Source organism: Protopterus annectens, chromosome 9.part0, assembly GCF_019279795.1.
Source record: "Protopterus annectens isolate FY-2018-M chromosome 9.part0, PAN1.0, whole genome shotgun sequence".
NCBI lineage: Eukaryota > Metazoa > Chordata > Ceratodontiformes > Protopteridae > Protopterus > Protopterus annectens.
Genome location: NC_056743.1, coordinates 752,144,495 through 752,163,235, shown reverse-complemented (window position 1 = coordinate 752,163,235; position 18,741 = coordinate 752,144,495). Strand labels below are relative to the sequence as shown.

The following is an 18,741-nucleotide window of genomic DNA, read 5'->3' as shown; positions in this document are numbered from 1 at the left end:
GAAGTTTTTGTAGTGCCCATACTATGGCTAGACATTCCTTTTCTACCGCTGTATAGCATTCCTCCCTGGGTTGGAGCCTACAACTGAGATAAACCACTGGGTGCTCTTCTCCCTCTGAAGAAATCTGGATAAGTACAGCCCCAACCCATAGTTTGAAGCATCCACCTGCACAACAAATTCTTTGCTATAGTCTGGACTGGCTAACACAAGGGGTCCTCCCAAAGCTTCCTTAAACTTCTAAAATGCCTGCTCACATGCTGGGGTCCACACTACCTTATCTGGCCTATTCTTCCTTGTCACGTCTGTGAGGGGAGCAGCTATGGTACTATAATTGGGAACTAACTTTCTGTAGTACCCTACTGTCCCTAAGAATGCCCTCACCTGCTTTTTGGTAACAGGTGCAGGCCATGCTTGAATAGCTTCCACTTTGGCAGGTTCTGGCCTTATCTTACCTCTCCCCACTCTATGTCCTAGGTAGGAGACCTCTGCCATACCCACCTGACATTTGCTCGGCTTAATGGTCAGCCCTGCCCTCTGTAGTCTGCCCAGCACCTCCCTGACATGCTGAAGGTGCTCTTGCCAGGAATGGCTGTAGATGGCAATGTCATCTAGGTAAGCAAGGGCAAACCCTCTTGCTCCTGCTAGGATATTATCCACCAGCCTCTGGAAGGTCGCTGGGGCATTCTTCATCCCAAAGGGCATCTTTGTGAACTCATACAAGCCAAAATGAGTCACAAAGGCTGACTTCTCTCTAGCAGTGGGAGTCAAAGGCACCTGCCAGTACCCCTTGGTAAGATCAATGGTTGTAAGATACTTAGCCCCACCCAGCTGCTCTAGGGCCTCATCTGTCCTAGGCATGGGGTAAGCATCTGACTCTGTGTGACTATTTAATTTCCTATAATCCACACAGAACCTGGTGCTGCCATCCTTCTTTGGCACCAACACTACTGGCGAGGCCCAGGGACTGTTGGACTCTTGAATCACCCCTAGTTCCAACATCTCCTGTACCTCTTCCCTCAGAGTCTGTTTGACTCTTTCAGGCACCCTATAAGGGGCCTGCCTAATAGGCCGTTGGGGTCATGTATCCACCTGGTGCTGCACCAGGTGGGTGCTCCCTGGTTTCCTGGTGAACATGCCCCCAAACTCCTGCAACACTGCTCGGAATTCTTGAACCTGGGTAGGAGATAGCTGCTGGGACATTGCTATCCCTTCCACCGAGCTGTCACCCTGAGCCTCACTGAGGAGATCAGTCACAAGATCTCTCTCAGACTCCTCCTGCAATCCACGACAAATGCTCAGCACAAGGGCCTCCCTATCATGGTAAGATTTCATCATGTTAACATGGTACAATTTTTGCCCCTGCCATTTGCCTAGCACTTCCACCATGTAGTTAACATCACTTACCTTTCTTACCACTTTGTAGGGTCCCTCCCAAGCTGCTTGCAACTTGTTGTGTCTGACAGGAATGAGAACCATCACCTGCTGCCCTACAGCATACTCTCTAGCTCCTTGTGAGACTCACACTCACCTTCCCACTCATCTCGAATTAAATCTAGAAGTCCCCTCACCCTATGCCTATACAGCAACTCAAAGGGTGAAAAACCTGCGGATTTCTGGGGAAACTTTCTATAAGCAAACAACAGATGGGGCAAATATTCGTCCCACTTCCTCTTGAACTGATCTGCAAATGCCCATAGAATGGACTTGATTGTAGAGTTTAATCTCTCAACAAGACCATTAGTCTTGGGACGGCAGGGAGTGGTCTTCATGTGCTTTATCCCACAGGACTTCCACAGACAAGCCAATCTCCAGTGCCTCCAGTACCCTCTCTGTCCAACCAGTGCTTCGTGTCCCTGCCCAGGTAGCTGACGCACACCCACACTTTAAGATAAGTATTTATACAACTTCACAGACACTCCTGGGAAAGGCTGACACAGATCCGCCCATCTTCCCTCCCAGCTTCCTCCAATCTTCACATAGTATATCATATGAACTGCAAGAAGGAGCTACTTACTACAGTTTAGAAGGAGTAAGAACCTGTTGCAAGGAGCTTTACTAAACTTTACTCAAATACCATTTACTGTTGAAAGTTGAGTGTGATCCTTGGGCTCAGAGTCCTCTTATTTGTTTATTTATCTATTCACTATCATCTGTTAGCTTAAATGTGGACCTTTTTTAACCACAAGCAATGCCACATAGGCAGGTTAAATATAAAATATCTACTGAATTTAGTGTTGCCAGTCAAACACCATGTATTTGGAATATGAGAAGAAACCAGACTACTCTGTGAAAACCCAATAAGCACAAAGAAAAAACATGCAGATTCTGTACAGCCAATGACTAAACCACAGACTCGGGAGTTGTGATGTATAGATCTGATCACAGAGCCACCTTGTTGTCAAATGATCTTTATATGAGTGCAGTAACCTATGCCAACGTATGAGTGCAATGACCTATGCCAAGGTATGAGTGCAGTGTCTTATGCCAAGGTATGAGTGTTGAGACCTATGCCAAAGCATAATAGCACTAACCTGTGCCAAGGTATGAGTGCACTGACCTATGCTAAGGTGTGAGTGTGGTGACCTATGACAAAGTATGATTGCACTGACCTGTGCCAAGGTATAGGTTCAGTGACCTATACCAATGTAGCAGCGCACTGACCTATGGCGATGGATGAGTGTAGTGACCTATTCCAAGGTATGAGTGCAGTGACTTATCCCAAGGTATGATAGCACTAATCTATGAAAAAGTATGAGTGCAGTGAGCTATGCCAAGGAATGATAGCATAGACCTATGCCAAGGTATGAGTGCACTGATGTATGCTAAGGTGTGAGTGTAGATACCTATGCTAAAGTATGAGTGCAGTGACTTATGCCATGGTACGATAGCACTAACCTATGCCAAGGTATGAGTACAGTGAGCTATGCCAAGGTATGATAGCATGGACCTATGCCAAGATATGAGTGCACTGACCTATGCCAAGGTATATGTACAGTGATCTATGCCAAGGTAGGAGTGTACTGACCTATGCTGATGGATGAGTGTAGTGACATATGCCAAGGTATGAGTGCAGTGACCTATACTGTGGTATGATAGCGCTGACCTATGTTAAGGTATTGTACTGACCTATGCCATGGTATAAGTGCAGTGACCTATGCCAAGGTATGACAGCACTGACCTATGCCAAGGTATGAGTGCAGTAATTTATGCCAAGGTATGATACCACTGACCTATGCCAGGGTATGAATGCAGTGACCTATGCTAAAGTATGATAGCATCAATCTATGCCATGAAGCAAGTGCAGTGGCCAATGCTGAGATATGAGTGCAATGACTTATGTCAAAGTATATCGCTGACTTATGCCAATGTATGAAAGCACTAACCTATGCCAAGTTATGAGTGCAGTGACCTATAGTGGTGTATGAGTGTGGTGATCTATGCCAAGGTTTGAGTGCAGTGGCCAATACTGTGATATTATAGAGTTGACCTATGCCAAGGTATGAATGCAGTGACCCATGCTGAAGTATGATAGCACTGACCTATGACAAGGTATGAGTGCAGTGACTGATGTCAACATATGACTGCACTGACCTATGTCAAAGTATATAACTGACCTATGCCAAGGTATTAGAGCACTGATCTGTGCTAAGGTATGAGTGCAGTGACATGCCAAGGTATGATAGTAATGACCTATATATGAAGGGATTCACATCTAGATCAGGGGAGGTCATCGTGCCTCTTTACTCATCCCTCATCGGGCCCATAATTGAGTACAATGCCCCTTTTGGGATGTACCTTACCAGACACCTGCAGTAACTGGAAAGACTCCAAAAGTACCTCACCAAGAGGATCAAAGGGCTCAAACAGATGCCATAAGCGGCCCGGTTAAAGAAACTCCAGCTCTACTCAGTGGCATACTGCCTGTTCAGAGGCGATCTGTGCCTGACGTATAAAGCCATGTCCAACCCGGAATTAATGGACATGCTGCACCTCAGAAAATACAAATCCCATCGAGCTATGCGCTCGAGAGACTTGAACCTCAGCACTGAAATAAATAGGACATGCTGGAGGGACAGATTCATAACCCAGAGGCTCCCTTCACTCTGGAATAAAATCCCAGTCCAGGTTAGGCAAAGTCCCTCATTGACTCTCTTCAAGAGGAATCTTGATGAGTGGATGGGAGATCGTAGGTTTACCCCGGGTATCACTTCTGTGTCACTGTTAGACAGAGGCACAGTATACTAACCTCAAAAAAGGGCATAGCAAAATAAATTTAAAATGGGTGGTGAAAGCCAAACACATTCTGGCTAGGCTTATAAATGCCCTAGGGCAGATAGCCTAGTATGAACCTATGAACCTATGAGGTATAAGTGTAATGACCTATGCCATGGTGTGAATGTACTGACTTATGCCAAGTTATGAATGCAGTGACCAATATCTTTATATTACTAAAGTGATTTACGCCATTATATGAGCAACTGTGGCAACAGATTCCATGGTTGGCCTTTCTTTAAGTCACAAAAAGAAAAAGTTAAGCAAACAGCCATTTGTCACCACAGGAGGTTAGCAATTTGCCTCAGCCACAGGTGGATGATTCTGGTAAGGCCATTTGTTGGCCACTTATCTTTTACCATGGATCCTTCTGGTATAGCATCTACTACAATTATGGACCAGGAGTTAGCTATATCCTCTGCTGCTGTTGGGACCCCTCAGTGGGCAAATGAGACCCAGTCTTCTTAGTCCTGGGGGGAAGAGGGAAGGTTTCCTTGCCTTGCAGTGTCAGACTGCTGTGCTCATCCCTGGGGAAGCAGCAGTTGACATTAATAATACAGTTGTCCCCATTTTCTTGTCAAAAAGAATCACCAAACCAAACATGTATCTACTCCTCCTCAAATTTCTTTAGACAGGAGTAGTTTACTGGATCTGCCTCAGGGTTTAATTTAGGCTATTGATCCTTCATGTAAAGTAGTTTCTGGTAAAACAAAGAATGATTCCTCTTTTCCTGATGAGATTCAAGATTCTGAATCTGAACAGGAAGATGCAGGGACAGATTCAGGATTTTGTGTTCAGATTTCTGATTTAGACTCAGAGGAGACCTCAGTTTCTGATTCTCCCTGCTAATGTTTCTCTTTCTCTGACACTATTGCTAGAATGTCTCAGCATTTTCAATAGAGAACACTGAGACTTCTCAGTTCCTCAGAAAATACTATGAGTTGTTGCAGAAGGATTTTCCATAACCTACACCCATTCCTCTTGTCCTGTCTGCCTTAAAGGATGCGTGTCTTACTGCCTGTAATTTTCTTGATAGTCAGCCAGCTGGACCTAAAAAGGCAAATGGGATGTATAAAGTTCTTCAGTCTCTTACATTTTTATACACTATTCCCAAACCTAACCAGCAGCTATAGCTTTAGTTGACTCCACTGCTGCTAAACACTATGTATAAATACCAATTCTACTCTTTCTAACAAGGGTGGGAACAATTATGGATAGGTATGGGGGTAAAGTGTATATTTCTGCAACTTGGTTTTCAGAATTTTAAATTGCCAGGCTCTTATGTTAAAGTTTGTTCTTAGAAATTGTGAAAGTATGAGGAATATTTTATCTACAGTTTCTTCTTGTGAAGAAAAGTCTACTTTAAATAACTTAGTTTCTTATATTGCACAGGTCACTTTTCACTGTTTGCAGTGTGTGTGCATGACATTGCAGATACTTCTTCCAGGGCTATGGATACTGGTTTTGTTTAAGGAGGCTTGCTTGGCTGCATTCTCAGAACCTCTCAGTGATGTAAAAATGAAATTAGTTCTACCATGCATAGAGATTTAATGTTTCGCCATTCTGTTGCAGAGGTGATCAAGAAGTGTGATGAAAGGGGTCTATATTACTAGAACGAATGCTTAAATGTTCGAATCTGTAAAGGTCGACCTTTACAGATCGAACACTTAAATGTTCAAAATAGTAAAAATGTATACAAAAAAAAAAACATGTAGAAATGGTTTAGGGAGGGGGGCAAGCCCTCCTACACCCCCCACACCCCGCTACTTAAATATACCAACTCCGAGATTGCACTTCAGTGAACTACAGTGCGGAAATGGGAAATTTCCCATTCCCTACACTGTAGCATGATCTTGGAGTTGGTATATTAAAGTAGGGGGTGTGGGGGGTGCCCCCCTGCTTAAACCCTTTAGTTTTTTTTTTATTGCATTTTTTTTTTTAATTTTTGTAAAATTTCGATCGCTTAACTGTTTGATCTCTAAAGGTCGACCTTTAGAGATTCGAACATTTAAGCGGTCGAGCATCTAATATAGACCCGATGAAAGGAATAAGCTGATCCAGGGAATCTCTAAGATATTTGCAGCCCTCCTTTTACAAATTGTCCAATGGATTTTCTTTTTCATCATCAGATTTTGGAAAAAAACAAATAAATAATCTCAACAGAATTAAGATAAACAGATGTTTAAGAGTAAGTGACAAGGGAGTTCCAAAAATAAGTCTCAAACCATCCCAAACCAAGGGCAGTCCAACAAGCTTAAATGACTACTCAAGAGATCTTGTGATGCCCCTCCCCATCCTGGCCCCTTTTCTCTTCCAAAAAGTTTGAACTGCCATTTTTCTCTTTGGCAACAGATTGTTTCATACAAATGGGTTCTGAAAATAATTCATCAGGATTACAGATGGCATTGGGAGGAAATCCCCCCCCCCTTTCCATGGGGTCATTCCTCATCCTGCAGATCAGACTCTTGTTTCTACCTGTTCTTCATCACAAGAGTGATAGAACCAGTTCCTCCTTCATAGGTGGGAAAGGAGTTTTATTCAAGGATGTTCCTAGTACAAAGAAAGAAAAAAAGAAAATGCTTGGAGACCAGTTCTGGATCTTTCTTTCCTAACCCGTTTGTGATAATCCCCAAATTCAAAATGATGTCACTTTGTCACTTCTCAACCTGTGCCTCTTCTTTCTTTTTCAAGTTTCCTGGTAACACTAGACTTGAAAGATGCTTATCATTGCATTTGTATTCATCCAGACTTCAGATCCTACTTAAGGCTTTGATTGTCTGGATCACATTATCAGTTCTCTGCCTTACCCTTTGAGCAATCCACTGCACCAAGAGTATTCACAAAGTGTCTAGCTCTAAGTCTAACTCATTGCAGGTTACAGGTTATCCACATTTTTCCATATGTAGATGACTTGATTATCTTTGCAGAACCTTTTTCAAAATATCAGGAATCTCTCTTTTGAGTAGATCTCTTGCACAAGCTGGGGTTCCAAGAGAACATTCAAAAGTCTTTTTGACTCCCTCACACAAGATTGTGTTCCTTGGATGTCCACCAGACACCTCAGTTTAAAGAGCTTTTCTTCTACAGGAAAAAGTAGATCTTTATTTAGATCTATTTTTAAGGTTTTACACTCCAACTTAGGTCACTGGGAGGCAATACCTCAGGATTTTGTGTCACATGGCATCTATGATTCTCATGATACCCCTGCTAAGTCTCCACATAAGAAAGATACTGTGGTACATGAAATCTCTTTGGTCCCAAATCAGCACACTTTATCTTTTCAAATCCTAGTGCTGGGGTTTGTCAGAAGAGAAGGCACTCAACTTTCTGAGTCATCTTTGGTCCCCAGAACATTTTCAAATGATTACAGACAATACCACAGTCTGTTCTACTGCGGTGGTGGTGCTGCAGTAGCATTGTCATCTCACAGCAAGACGTTGTCCTGTTCGATTCTCAGCTAAAGCGTCTTCTGTGTGGATACATGCGTGAATGGGCGTACCTTCGTTGAAGGTTGTACGTCAGGGTTGGCAACTCGGTACGTAAAAATCTGCTGCCAATCATTAGTGGACCGGAGTTCCGCTGTGGCGACCCCTAACCGGGAAAAGCCGAAAGATACAACAACAACAACAATAGACAATACCACAGTCACATGGTACATCATCAAGCAAGGTGGAACCAGGTTGTACCCCCCTTTGCAAAGTAGCCATATTAGCTTGGGATATAGCTTCACAGCACAGTTTCACTCTATAGGCATCCTTTATTCCATCAGAGCAAAATTGTATGGCAGACAAGCTGAGCAGAACCAGGGCAGACCCTCATGAATGAAAACTAAATCAGGTTTTTTCTGAGATTTGATCCATCTGTTGGGAGTTACTCATGTAGACCTCTTTGCCTCCATTCTGAATAATCACCTGGCAAAATTCTGTTTCAAGAATCTATGCAAGAAAGCCCAGACGACAGATGCCTTTTCTTTTTCTTTTTTTTGGACAGAAGTATTCCTGTATGGCTTTCCACTATTATCCAGAATCCCCAAAGATCATTGTTGTGACTCCCTTCTGTCTCAGGCAGCTGTGGTTCTCCCTTCTTTTGGAAATTGCCAGGGGCAATTACCACAAGCTTCCTCACAGAATGTTATCTACTCACACAAGAGCAAGGGTGTTTGCTACACCGTGACATCAATCATCTTAATTTGACTGCCCGGATGATATGGTCTTAATTCCTTTTAGGCACCTATTTTCTGAGAATGTGTAGCAGGTAATGGAGGCAAAAAAGCCTGCTACTACAAATTGTACATTAACAAATGGAAAAGGTTTTCTAGTTGATGCCAGCAACATAACTATCACCAATTTAGGGCTAGTTGTTTTCTCTCTTTTTTTTTTTTTACAATATTTGTGTGAGTTACTATCCTATGGCCTTTCTTATTCCTCTGTCAAGGTTCATTTATTGGCCATTTGAGTATGTCTGCTCATGGATCTTCCTCTTTCAAGGCAGTATCATGTCAAAATGTTCTTGAAAGGGGGTTTTCATAAGAAGCCTCCAAGTAAACCAGTGTCCTCTCCTTGTGATATTAATTTTGTGTTTGATAAGCTAACACTTGCTCCATTTGTACCAACTAATCTAGCTGACTTAAGGTTCTTAACAATGAAAACAGTTTTACTGATTGCTTTGACCTCTACAAGAAGGGTGTCTGAGTTGTAAGCTTTTACGGTAAGTTGAAACTACCTAATTTTCCATAGGGACAGGGTTTCTTTGAGAAGTAATCCTTCTCTTATGTCTAAAGTGGTATTCAAGTTTACTTTAAGCCAGACTATCCATCTCCTCATTTCCTTTCCTGAAACTAAAAATGAAGGCGAAAGGATACTTCATAACTTGAATGTCCACAGATAACTCAGGTATTACCTTGACAGAACTAAATCTTTCAGAGCTTTGGATCAATTGTTCATTTCTTATGAAGAAGAAGGACAACCTGTGTCAAAACAGCCTATTTCCAAATGGTTGTCTAAGGTTATTACTTTTTGTTATACTCACTATGACAAATGTATTCCAGGTAGGGTCAAGGTCCACTGTGCTAGGGCCTTGGCTTCATCTGTGGATTTTTGGAAAAGGATGGATCCTATAAGTATTCTGGAAGCTGCTACTTTGTCCTCTGTACATAATTTTACAAAGCACTTTAAGCTTCATTCTTTCTCTACATCTCAATCAAGCTTTGGTAGGACCATTCTCTAGGGTCTCTGGATCCTTCTACTTCCACCTATCAAACTATATTTGGTAAACTATATGAGCTTAGGTAAACTCTCCATATAGCTAAGGCTGCAGCAGTGAGCAATGTGAAGAATAATAGTATAGCTGTGTAAGCTGAACTTAGCATAATGATATTTGAATGATCGCTGCTGCAGTAGCCATTCTCTCCCTCCACTCCCCTTTGTTTTTGGTGTGTTTTTTAAGCTGGGGTGTGGACATCTTGTTTTTGTTAGCATTGTCCTTTCAGGGCTCAGCCTCTCTCTCTCTCTCCCTCTGCTGGCTCTGAAAGGTTTTGTGCCCAGATTTGTCTTTTAGTCAGCTCAGCTTGAGCTGCCAGACAGTTTGGGTGCATGGAAAGTGCCCTGAAACTTTGGAAGCTGGCCAGCTGTTATATCCTTGGCAGGATATAACCCATATAGCTAAGGCTACTATAACAGTGATCATTTGAACATCTACTGTTATGGTAAGTTCTTTATACACAACTGTACTTTTCCGGCTACTTTTTGCATTCTGGGAATTGTCTAGAGATTCTAAGTTTAGATGTAGTCATAAAAGGTGGCAACACATTAAGTGGTAGCTTACAGAGCTCTGAACTACGCACCCATCAGACAGGGCTTGTGTCCAGGTCAAAATAGTTATGTTAATACCTTGCAGTGGCAGCTTTTTCCTGTTTCTTCCTGTCTGAGTTGTTAGTTCACCTAACAAGTGTGTGATGAGCCCTTTCTGTCTCAGTTTCAGAACCACACCTCCTTGTAAATGCTTTGGCAATAGTACAGCATGAAACACATTGCTAGAGGATATAGAGAACAAAATGTCTTTTATTTTGTACAACATGCCTAATTCCTTTTAGCTTTTGTTGACATTATCAGTAAATGCCATGCACTAATCCAAATGCATCTTAAAACATTGATGTAGTTTCAGATAGTATGACAGATGTATTTGACTGTTTACACTTGGAATCCACTTTCCTGCAATATTTTCAGCCAGAGCAATGCTGCTTTATTTTAGTTTCGTTAAGAAACAGCTGGTTATGCCTAAGGCACAACTCAACCTACTGCTATTCCCTACATCCTTGAGATAACCTTATACTATTGTACTGTTGGGCATATAGCTAATCCATGTTAACTTGAACTGATGTTATATTTATGCCTGCACTGCTACTGTGTTATGGATACTGTCATCTTTGTTATAGATGTTATTATGACTGCTATTATTTCCAAACAAAATAAATTATGTTTTTATTTTTTTTTTATTTCATTGGTTCTTCAGTTGTAACAATTACACATTTTTATAAAAATTAATATGAGAAAGGTTACTTTAGTCTCAAATGAATTTGCAGCAAAAATAATAAAATAACACATTGTCATTTTCATGCTGTACTATACAAGTATTAAAAAATTCTCCCACAAGACGTTAGCATAAGTTATTACCAATAGTAGCAGAAGTGCAGTTGTTTGTAGGGCAACGGATATAGCCATTAGTGGGGGGGGGGGGTATACCTACTCTGTACCTTTACATGTAGCCACATTACGTTAGGTATCTAAAAACATATAAACCTAGATTTTGCTGCAAGATAAGATCTACTTGTCATCACTCATATATCCATTTTCCAACTTTCTGTTCACCTGCTGATTAATATACCTGTTACTAGATTTTTTCTTTCCATGCAGCTTAAGAATTTGCTAACTACATGTGGTTCTCGATTTTTAGAAAATGTACAACCAAGGAGACCAATGACATACTAAGCCACATCACTCAGTATTGGTGGGAGACTAACAATGTCACCCCTAAAGTACATTTTCCCCACATAATTCAAGGTGAACATTTGTAGTCAGCAATCCAGTCAGCCAGAATGGCTTTAAAGTTTGGTAGGGAAGAACTCTGCCTGATATGTAACAGCAGCCTATTCCAGAAACCGGGGATATCTTGGGTTAGATACCTGCCCTGCCATTTGGTGTAGCTGATGTGCTAGATATATACATATATCTGTAGGGATCGATATCATGTGGTCAAAAGAATATATGATCAAAGCTTAAAAGATCACTTTTCAAAACATCAAACTGACTTCTCCTAAGGAAGCCAGCAACACAAATAACAGTGTTTTTACAGTGGTGGTGGGGGGTGGGGGGGGGGGCAAGCCTTCCTGCAGACCACACATCCCTGCTAATTATATATACTAACTCTGATATCACTCCACTTTGAGGAAATCGCAAACACCCAACCCAAAAAAATACTGGCTTCTGGAGGTGAGGCTGACTTGATGTTTTGAGAAATGATCTTTTAAACTTTGATCCTATCATTTTTTGCCCATATAACATAAACCCATATGTAGGGTTATGTGTCTGAAGTAAGTGTTTGCTTTGCCAGCATTATTATTTCAGTGTAGTTCAAAGTGTGAGGTCACTCAAAGCTTGTAATGGCATGACATATGGGGATAGGAATTTCATGTGTTAAAGTAACTAAAAGTACTGACACCTGAGATCACGCTGATGAGGAAGGTGAGACAGGAACAACTGAGTAGATTTAGTGGAAGAAATGGAGTGACTGGATGACCTTGTGGGTTCCACAACTGCCACACTACTCGGCACTGAATTCACGGTTTCTCTCTCTTTCCTTCTTATCCTTCCTCCTACTAGAGCACGAACGACTCTAGCCTCTGTTGCCCTTCTCCTTTACTTTCTACAGCGCTATACTCATCCCTTGTGTGATTTCTGATTCCAGTCATGTATGTGAGGGGTATGCTAGGATTCTGGGCAAGTAATCATTACTCACTTGTTATGCATTACAATATACTACTTTTTCATAACAAGTGAACTGACTTTAATCTCCTCCATCACAATTTGCTATCCTAACATGTTTGTTATCTTTATCATGTTGTACACTGCCAGCATGCTACCCAAATAAATTATTTAGATTACATCACCTGTAAGCAGGAGTTGTGGGTAAACTTCAGCTGGGATAATTGATTTGTAAACACAGTATGGTCTCTGCCTTGGGAGTGTTGCTATGTCTTGTAATAGAAAAATTAACTATGTGTGCTACCTTAACAATATATTTGGTGTATGATTTATTTTTACTTATTTGTGCAGTGTTTTCTGAGATAGTGGTTTAGCATTCATAAAAAATGTTATTTATGTCCTGATGCATGTTTTTGTCAGATTCATACCAGCCTTTACCTTTGACTCCTTTTAGAAATATTTTCTTCTACACTCTTTCCTAGGAGTAACTGATGTTGCTTAAGGTTATATTCTTTAATGTAATGAGTCCCATGATTTAATTAAAATAAATATTGAGAACATCAGCAGAAATGACCCTCTGAATGTTTGCCTTAGGGAAACTAACTCATTTTCTAACCCCAGAGAAACATTATTTTGGAATGCTGTACATAAACAAGTAAGGAACTATTCAACGTTTGCATTTTTCATTCCAGACTTATTCCTGACATCAGCAGTTTGCTGCCAGAGTGACCCGGGAAATCATTTAAATTAGCTTTGTTCATTTACAGGTTTGTGGTGCTCTGTGTGTGAGAGACATTATAGGAGAGTGAACTGTGTTTTACAGGAAGTAGGTTTCTATCATGGAAGGTAATGAGTATGCGATGAAAGATGAAAAAATAGTGGATTGGACTGTGCCATTTTGGTGTTGGAGCACAATTAGATAGAAGAAGCATTTGGGAGAGGTGTGAGTATGTATTCAAAGTAATGGAGGAAGACATGGAGAATTAGACCTAAACTACATGAGAGTACGGGAGAAGAAGAAGTTATACTATCCAAACTGTGTAATGACAGAAGTGTTGGCTGGTGAACCTGCTAGAGATGGCAGAAATCAGAGAGGAGCCGGTGCTGAAAACCTGTAGTCTAGCAAAAAGTATGTGATGGTGTTGTTTGTTGAGCAATTGCATTTTGATTGGTTTAACAGGAAGTGTTTCAACTTCTTTCTGAAGTGCATGAATAATTGTATACCTTTGAATTTTCACGTATGACCTCTCATACTTTTAGAGCAAGTATAGAACACATGCCTGCTCAGTACATTTCAGGTTGCCAACGTTTCATGTCAAAAAGTCTGGACAAGTACGTGAAAGCAAAATGCATGTAATTTTAGTACTCTTGTCCCCTCCCACGCAGCCATTCCAGTGCCCCATTACTTGGCTACTTCTCCATTTCTTCCCAGTTGTCATAAACATTGTTCAAAACTCTCAGTCTGCATACTGTTTTCTGCTTTACTTCTACAGTGATTACAAATATTTGGATTTAATTTAAAACTTTTATTTCAATTTTTTATAGTACAAACGCTGGTAGACATTTCCTAAACAAAGCAATACAGTCTCATAGTGAAAACAGACAGCATTAAAATGTATCTGCCCTTGAAACTCACACAGTATGCATTTATCAAACTCTTAGATATTTCTGTGTAACTATATGTATACAATATACTTGTGAGTTGCCCTCACTGTTAATCTACTGAGAAGGTAATTGTTGTAATAAATGCTTTTTTCTGTGTATTACTGCACTTAATTATCTAGTTGCCTGATGTCCCAGGATTGTGTCTGAAAACAGTCATGTTGGTCCATCCCTCCTATACAATTACCAAAATCAAGAAATAAAGTAAATAAATGTAGGTACAAATTAGTGATGCACTCATGTGTCAAATGTTGTGGTTGTCATTTAACACGTCAGAGGGTGAGGGGGATTTTGAAGCATTTATTTACAAATCGAACATGATGTCTACAGAAATAAGTACCTTTTTGTCCTGCTGAAAATCCTTAAGGCATAAACGTTTAGGTTAATGAGACTAGAATTAAATAAATGAAAAAGTCCAGGAGCAAAAAAGGAACCAGGAACAAAAACACCATTTGAAATGTGAAACAACTCATGGTATAGATTACGTCTAGGAAGCTGAATGTACAGGGTTTGAAGCTTTTGGAGATTTTTTGTCTTGGCACTTAGTGCAGCGGATAAAGCCTATGAACTGATAATCCCCTGCTTCCCACAGTTTGATATCCCTACTGTATGACTCTGATTAAGTTACATAACTAGACGGTACTCTGAAACACTTGGGAAATTGGGCTAGGATCCTCAATGATCTCCTGAACTGCATACACAGTAACTACTTATGAACCTATGTACTGGATTCCATCACAAAGTAACATTGCAGATAAAATCCAAATATAATTAAGCAAAAGTACATAAAAGAAAGTGGACAACAGCCATTAATAATAATTTGGAATGTTAGATTGAGGAGAATCAGGATAGGAAAATCATCTGCCCAATGATCAACACTGAAATTAATGGGCAGTATGAAAGCAGAGGCAAGGTATAAATAAGTGTTATATATATATATATATATATATATATATATATATATATATATATATATATATATATATATATATATATTGTAACAATGAGAGCCAGGTGTTCTTTTGATCATAATATTTGACCTGATGTAGTATCCATTTCTGTTTCACAGAATCAGAAGACTTCGACAGGTGTCTCATCAAACATCCACTATTGGATCGGTAAGGAGTCGTCTCAGGATGAACAGGGAGCAGCTGCAGCATATGTTACCCAAATGGATGACTTCCTTGGTGGCAGTCCCATTCAGCGACGTGAAGTGCAGGGAAGTGAATCCGAGACATTCCGGAGCTACTTCAAGTGTGGAATAGTGTAAGTTCTTGTAACAGTGCTGCATTCAGATTCACTTTATTTTGTATTATTTTGTACAGTGTTTGTACTCAAGGTAGGCTGGTTGTAAAGGTATTAACTCACTTAATTACTTCTTAAAAAGAATAGGAAGGTATATACACTGAATAAACAGGCATGACAAATCATTTTATGGGCTCTAGGAGATTAAGATAATTAATATTTTCTTAACCCAAATATACTACAAGAAAAACAATGGACGTTATTAAAGGCTAATTACTGTAAACTGGCATAGTAAAAGCTGTAATGTTGATATATAAAAATTCATTCTGCCTAATAGGATGACTTATTGTTTATCTTTTAACCCAGTGAAAATGCATGCAAACCCCAGAAAAATGTGGGATACATGGAATGCATCTTGACTTACACAGTTTTGGAGCACACAAATCATACTTAAGCATGCAGTATTACACTTGAGTGACGTTAGTTTTTCTGATGTCTAACTGCATTTTTCAATTCAAACTGGTGACTTGGTAGTTATCATCTGAAGGGGCTGTGAATGCATGTAAAGGAGGTGTGTTTTTTCTGCTACAGTGCAATATATATTTTACCACAAGTTTTTCTCTGTGACTTATTTTTTTTCTTTTGTTTATGACCAAATGGAAAACATTGTTGCAGTAACACTCTACACACACACACACACACACACACACACACACACACACACACACACACATATATATATATATATATATATATATATATATATATATATATATATATATATATATATGTATATATTTATGGCTTGCTGCAGAAATACTGAGAGCAGTAAGCAAATTCACCAAAAAGTTAAGTATGATTTGCTGCAGAGATCTGAGAGAAGTAAATACTTTGAAGCTTCAGCCACAAAGCAGGCTTATGTTAGTTAACAAGGCAGGTTTATTGCTTCCCATTATCACAGCCAAAACAGACCCCAATTAAATGTATTAATCTGTATCAATAATGCTGTCATGCAAATTGATGTACCAGTGCTTCAGGCTTCCAATTTCAGTTATTTACTGCCGTTTTGTTCCTGCTCTGTTTCTCAACTGCACATCTCCACTTACCTGCTCAGAAATGTTAATGAAAGTGATACACATATACAATTAACAGTTACAAACTTTGTTAGATTTACTACCATGGAGGCTTCACCTTTATCTCCAAAATAACATTTTGTGTTTTAAAAGTAGCTATTTGGACTCTTTTAAAAATACAAATGTGAACACTCTACAGTTGATTCATTTCAGTTTTATGAACTAAGATAAGAAGAATGATTCAGTTTTTTTCTGACATAGCAGGGGTAAAGCCTTACAAAGTTCATTACCATTGCTGCCTTTGGGATCACACAAGAGCTGCTTCTAAATATCACTCTGTTTAGCCATCCTGTTATTGCTACATTCAGTTCAACATTATCAGCCAGGGGTAAAACAATATTTCAAAGAGAACATAATTCAAGTCTAGTTCAATCTTCTATAATTACCAACTTCTGATTCCTTTTATGAGACAATGGAATACAGAAACGTCAGAAAGGGCTAACTATACAAGTATAATGCAAATGCCATTATGTGTGTACTTCTGATGGAACTTTTCTCTCCAGGCCTCCACTGAAAATGGACTCTACCCAGTTGGACTATCCTGGTCAACAAGGAGAAACAAGCAAACAAAATAATCACATTTCTACAAGAGCTATTTTTGGTTTCAGACCTATTAGTTACTTATGTAGTAAATGGTATTTCCCTAAATATGTCTTTATTCTGACTTGTGATTCATTGCAAGTGATTATTAAGACAGTTGATGAATGTGGTATCTTAAAAGGTGCATTAAACCAGTTGAAGAAGATTTGCATTTTAGAGAAAGAATATTCTGGAACTGATTGTGTGAACTTTACAGTGCTGCAGCCGGTGCAATGGGGTGTGGCTCTTACAATCAGAATAGGAGGCCCAGTTTGATAGTGCTGGGATAGACTAGTGATGGGATAGACAGTGCTAAAATATCCCAAGATTGTATGGAATGATTTTGAATTTGCTTCTGGGGACAATGACTTTTACTAGATGTATGTAGCAGCTGTCACTGTTTTTCCCTATGAAACAATTTGGGGAAGTGGTCGTTCACGGATTTCAGCTTTTGCTGTTTAGGTGTCAATGTTTAGGTGTTTGACAACCTAAGTGTTTGATTTTATAATATAGACCCTGGAACTGCACGGGGGTGGGGGGAGTCTTAAAACAATATGGGAATGTACTAGCAGTTATGGTAAAGGCTGCTTTGTGACTGTGAATATCCATTTAAAACTAAAACTGGTGACTCATGAAACTAGTCTCAAAAAAATGAAATAAGTGGTGAAGTGGAGAGATACAAAACAAAATAGCTTCAAGCAAGAACAAATGTAAAACTCCACAACGTCAGATACTTTAATGAGAATCAAAGCTTTCAGATAAAATATCCTTCCTCAGTGTCTTACATACAAACTTCATAAAAAGCAGCATTTTTGAGTATAAATTAATTACATCACATGACACAGTCAGCCTACCAAAAAACATCAATTAAAATCAACAATTAATCTCCTTGAAAGGATAGTCATCCATAAAACATATATATATATATATATAAAGAAATAAAAAAGACTTAATATTATAGCCTCATTACAAATTTCATGAAACTACTCAAAAGTATATTAAGTTCTTTTTTGCCATTAATGTGTTTTATGTCTTGTTTTTGGAATTCAGCCAACTGATAAAAAATTCCTCTGTTTGCAGATATTAACTCTGGGCTATCTAACATTGGCTACTGTAAAGGTCATAAACTAGATGTAAAGTCATATAGTCAATGTTTTATTTAGAGTGTAAGTTCTGGCTCATGTGATGTCATTCTTTTTTATAACTTGCATAATTTTTTACTCTTCTGTTGTGTAGTTCTGTGTGAATTTTTAATAGCTTGAAAAAGAGTGACAGAAGAGGGATGTTTGTTGGAGTGTGTGTATGTGTGTGTGTGTGTGTGTGTGTGTGTGTGTGTGTGTGTGTGTGTGTGTGTGTGTGTGTGTGTGTGTGTGTGTGTGTGCTCAGACTCTGGGTCACTAGGGAACACACATCTTTTCTCAGAGCTGTGGCAATTTCAGAGTTTATTATAATGGTAAGGACATGCAAGAGGCTTTTGAGTGTGAGAAATGTGACAAGAAAGTTAGCTTTATACAATTTTAAGCAACTCATCAAATCCTGATCAAGGTTTGCAGTCAAAAATTGCATTTGGTGTAGTTGATTTCAACAAGCTGACATATATTCCTTTCTTTCTTTCATCCAAAGTGGGTTTGAAAACTTTTTTTTGTTTCTAGTCAGAAAACTTTTATTATAAATATAAGAAAAATAGCTGCTTAGTGAATGAATCTTCGACCAAAATACGATAAAATAAAACAACAAAAGGAGACGGCAGAGCAATATGCTCAAGACTGTTTGTTCCAAATTAGTAGTTCATGTAGAAGGTACACTATTCGTGTAACAATACACAACCCACAAAAGGCAGTCTTCACTTCACCAAAAGATATATTCCAAAC

At 39.4% G+C, this 18,741-nt stretch overlaps 1 protein-coding gene across 2 annotated transcripts in view; it reads left to right on the top strand.

The window, feature by feature from the left end:
* The window catches only part of LOC122811508 (advillin-like), a 731,661-nt gene that overhangs the window by 342,183 nt on the left and 370,737 nt on the right, over positions 1 to 18,741 (top strand). For both annotated transcript variants that reach the window (XM_044083391.1, XM_044083390.1), the window contains exon 4: positions 14,983 to 15,179. In XM_044083391.1, the coding sequence (XP_043939326.1) occupies positions 14,983 to 15,179 (197 nt within the window). The remainder of the gene's footprint in view (positions 1 to 14,982; positions 15,180 to 18,741) is intronic.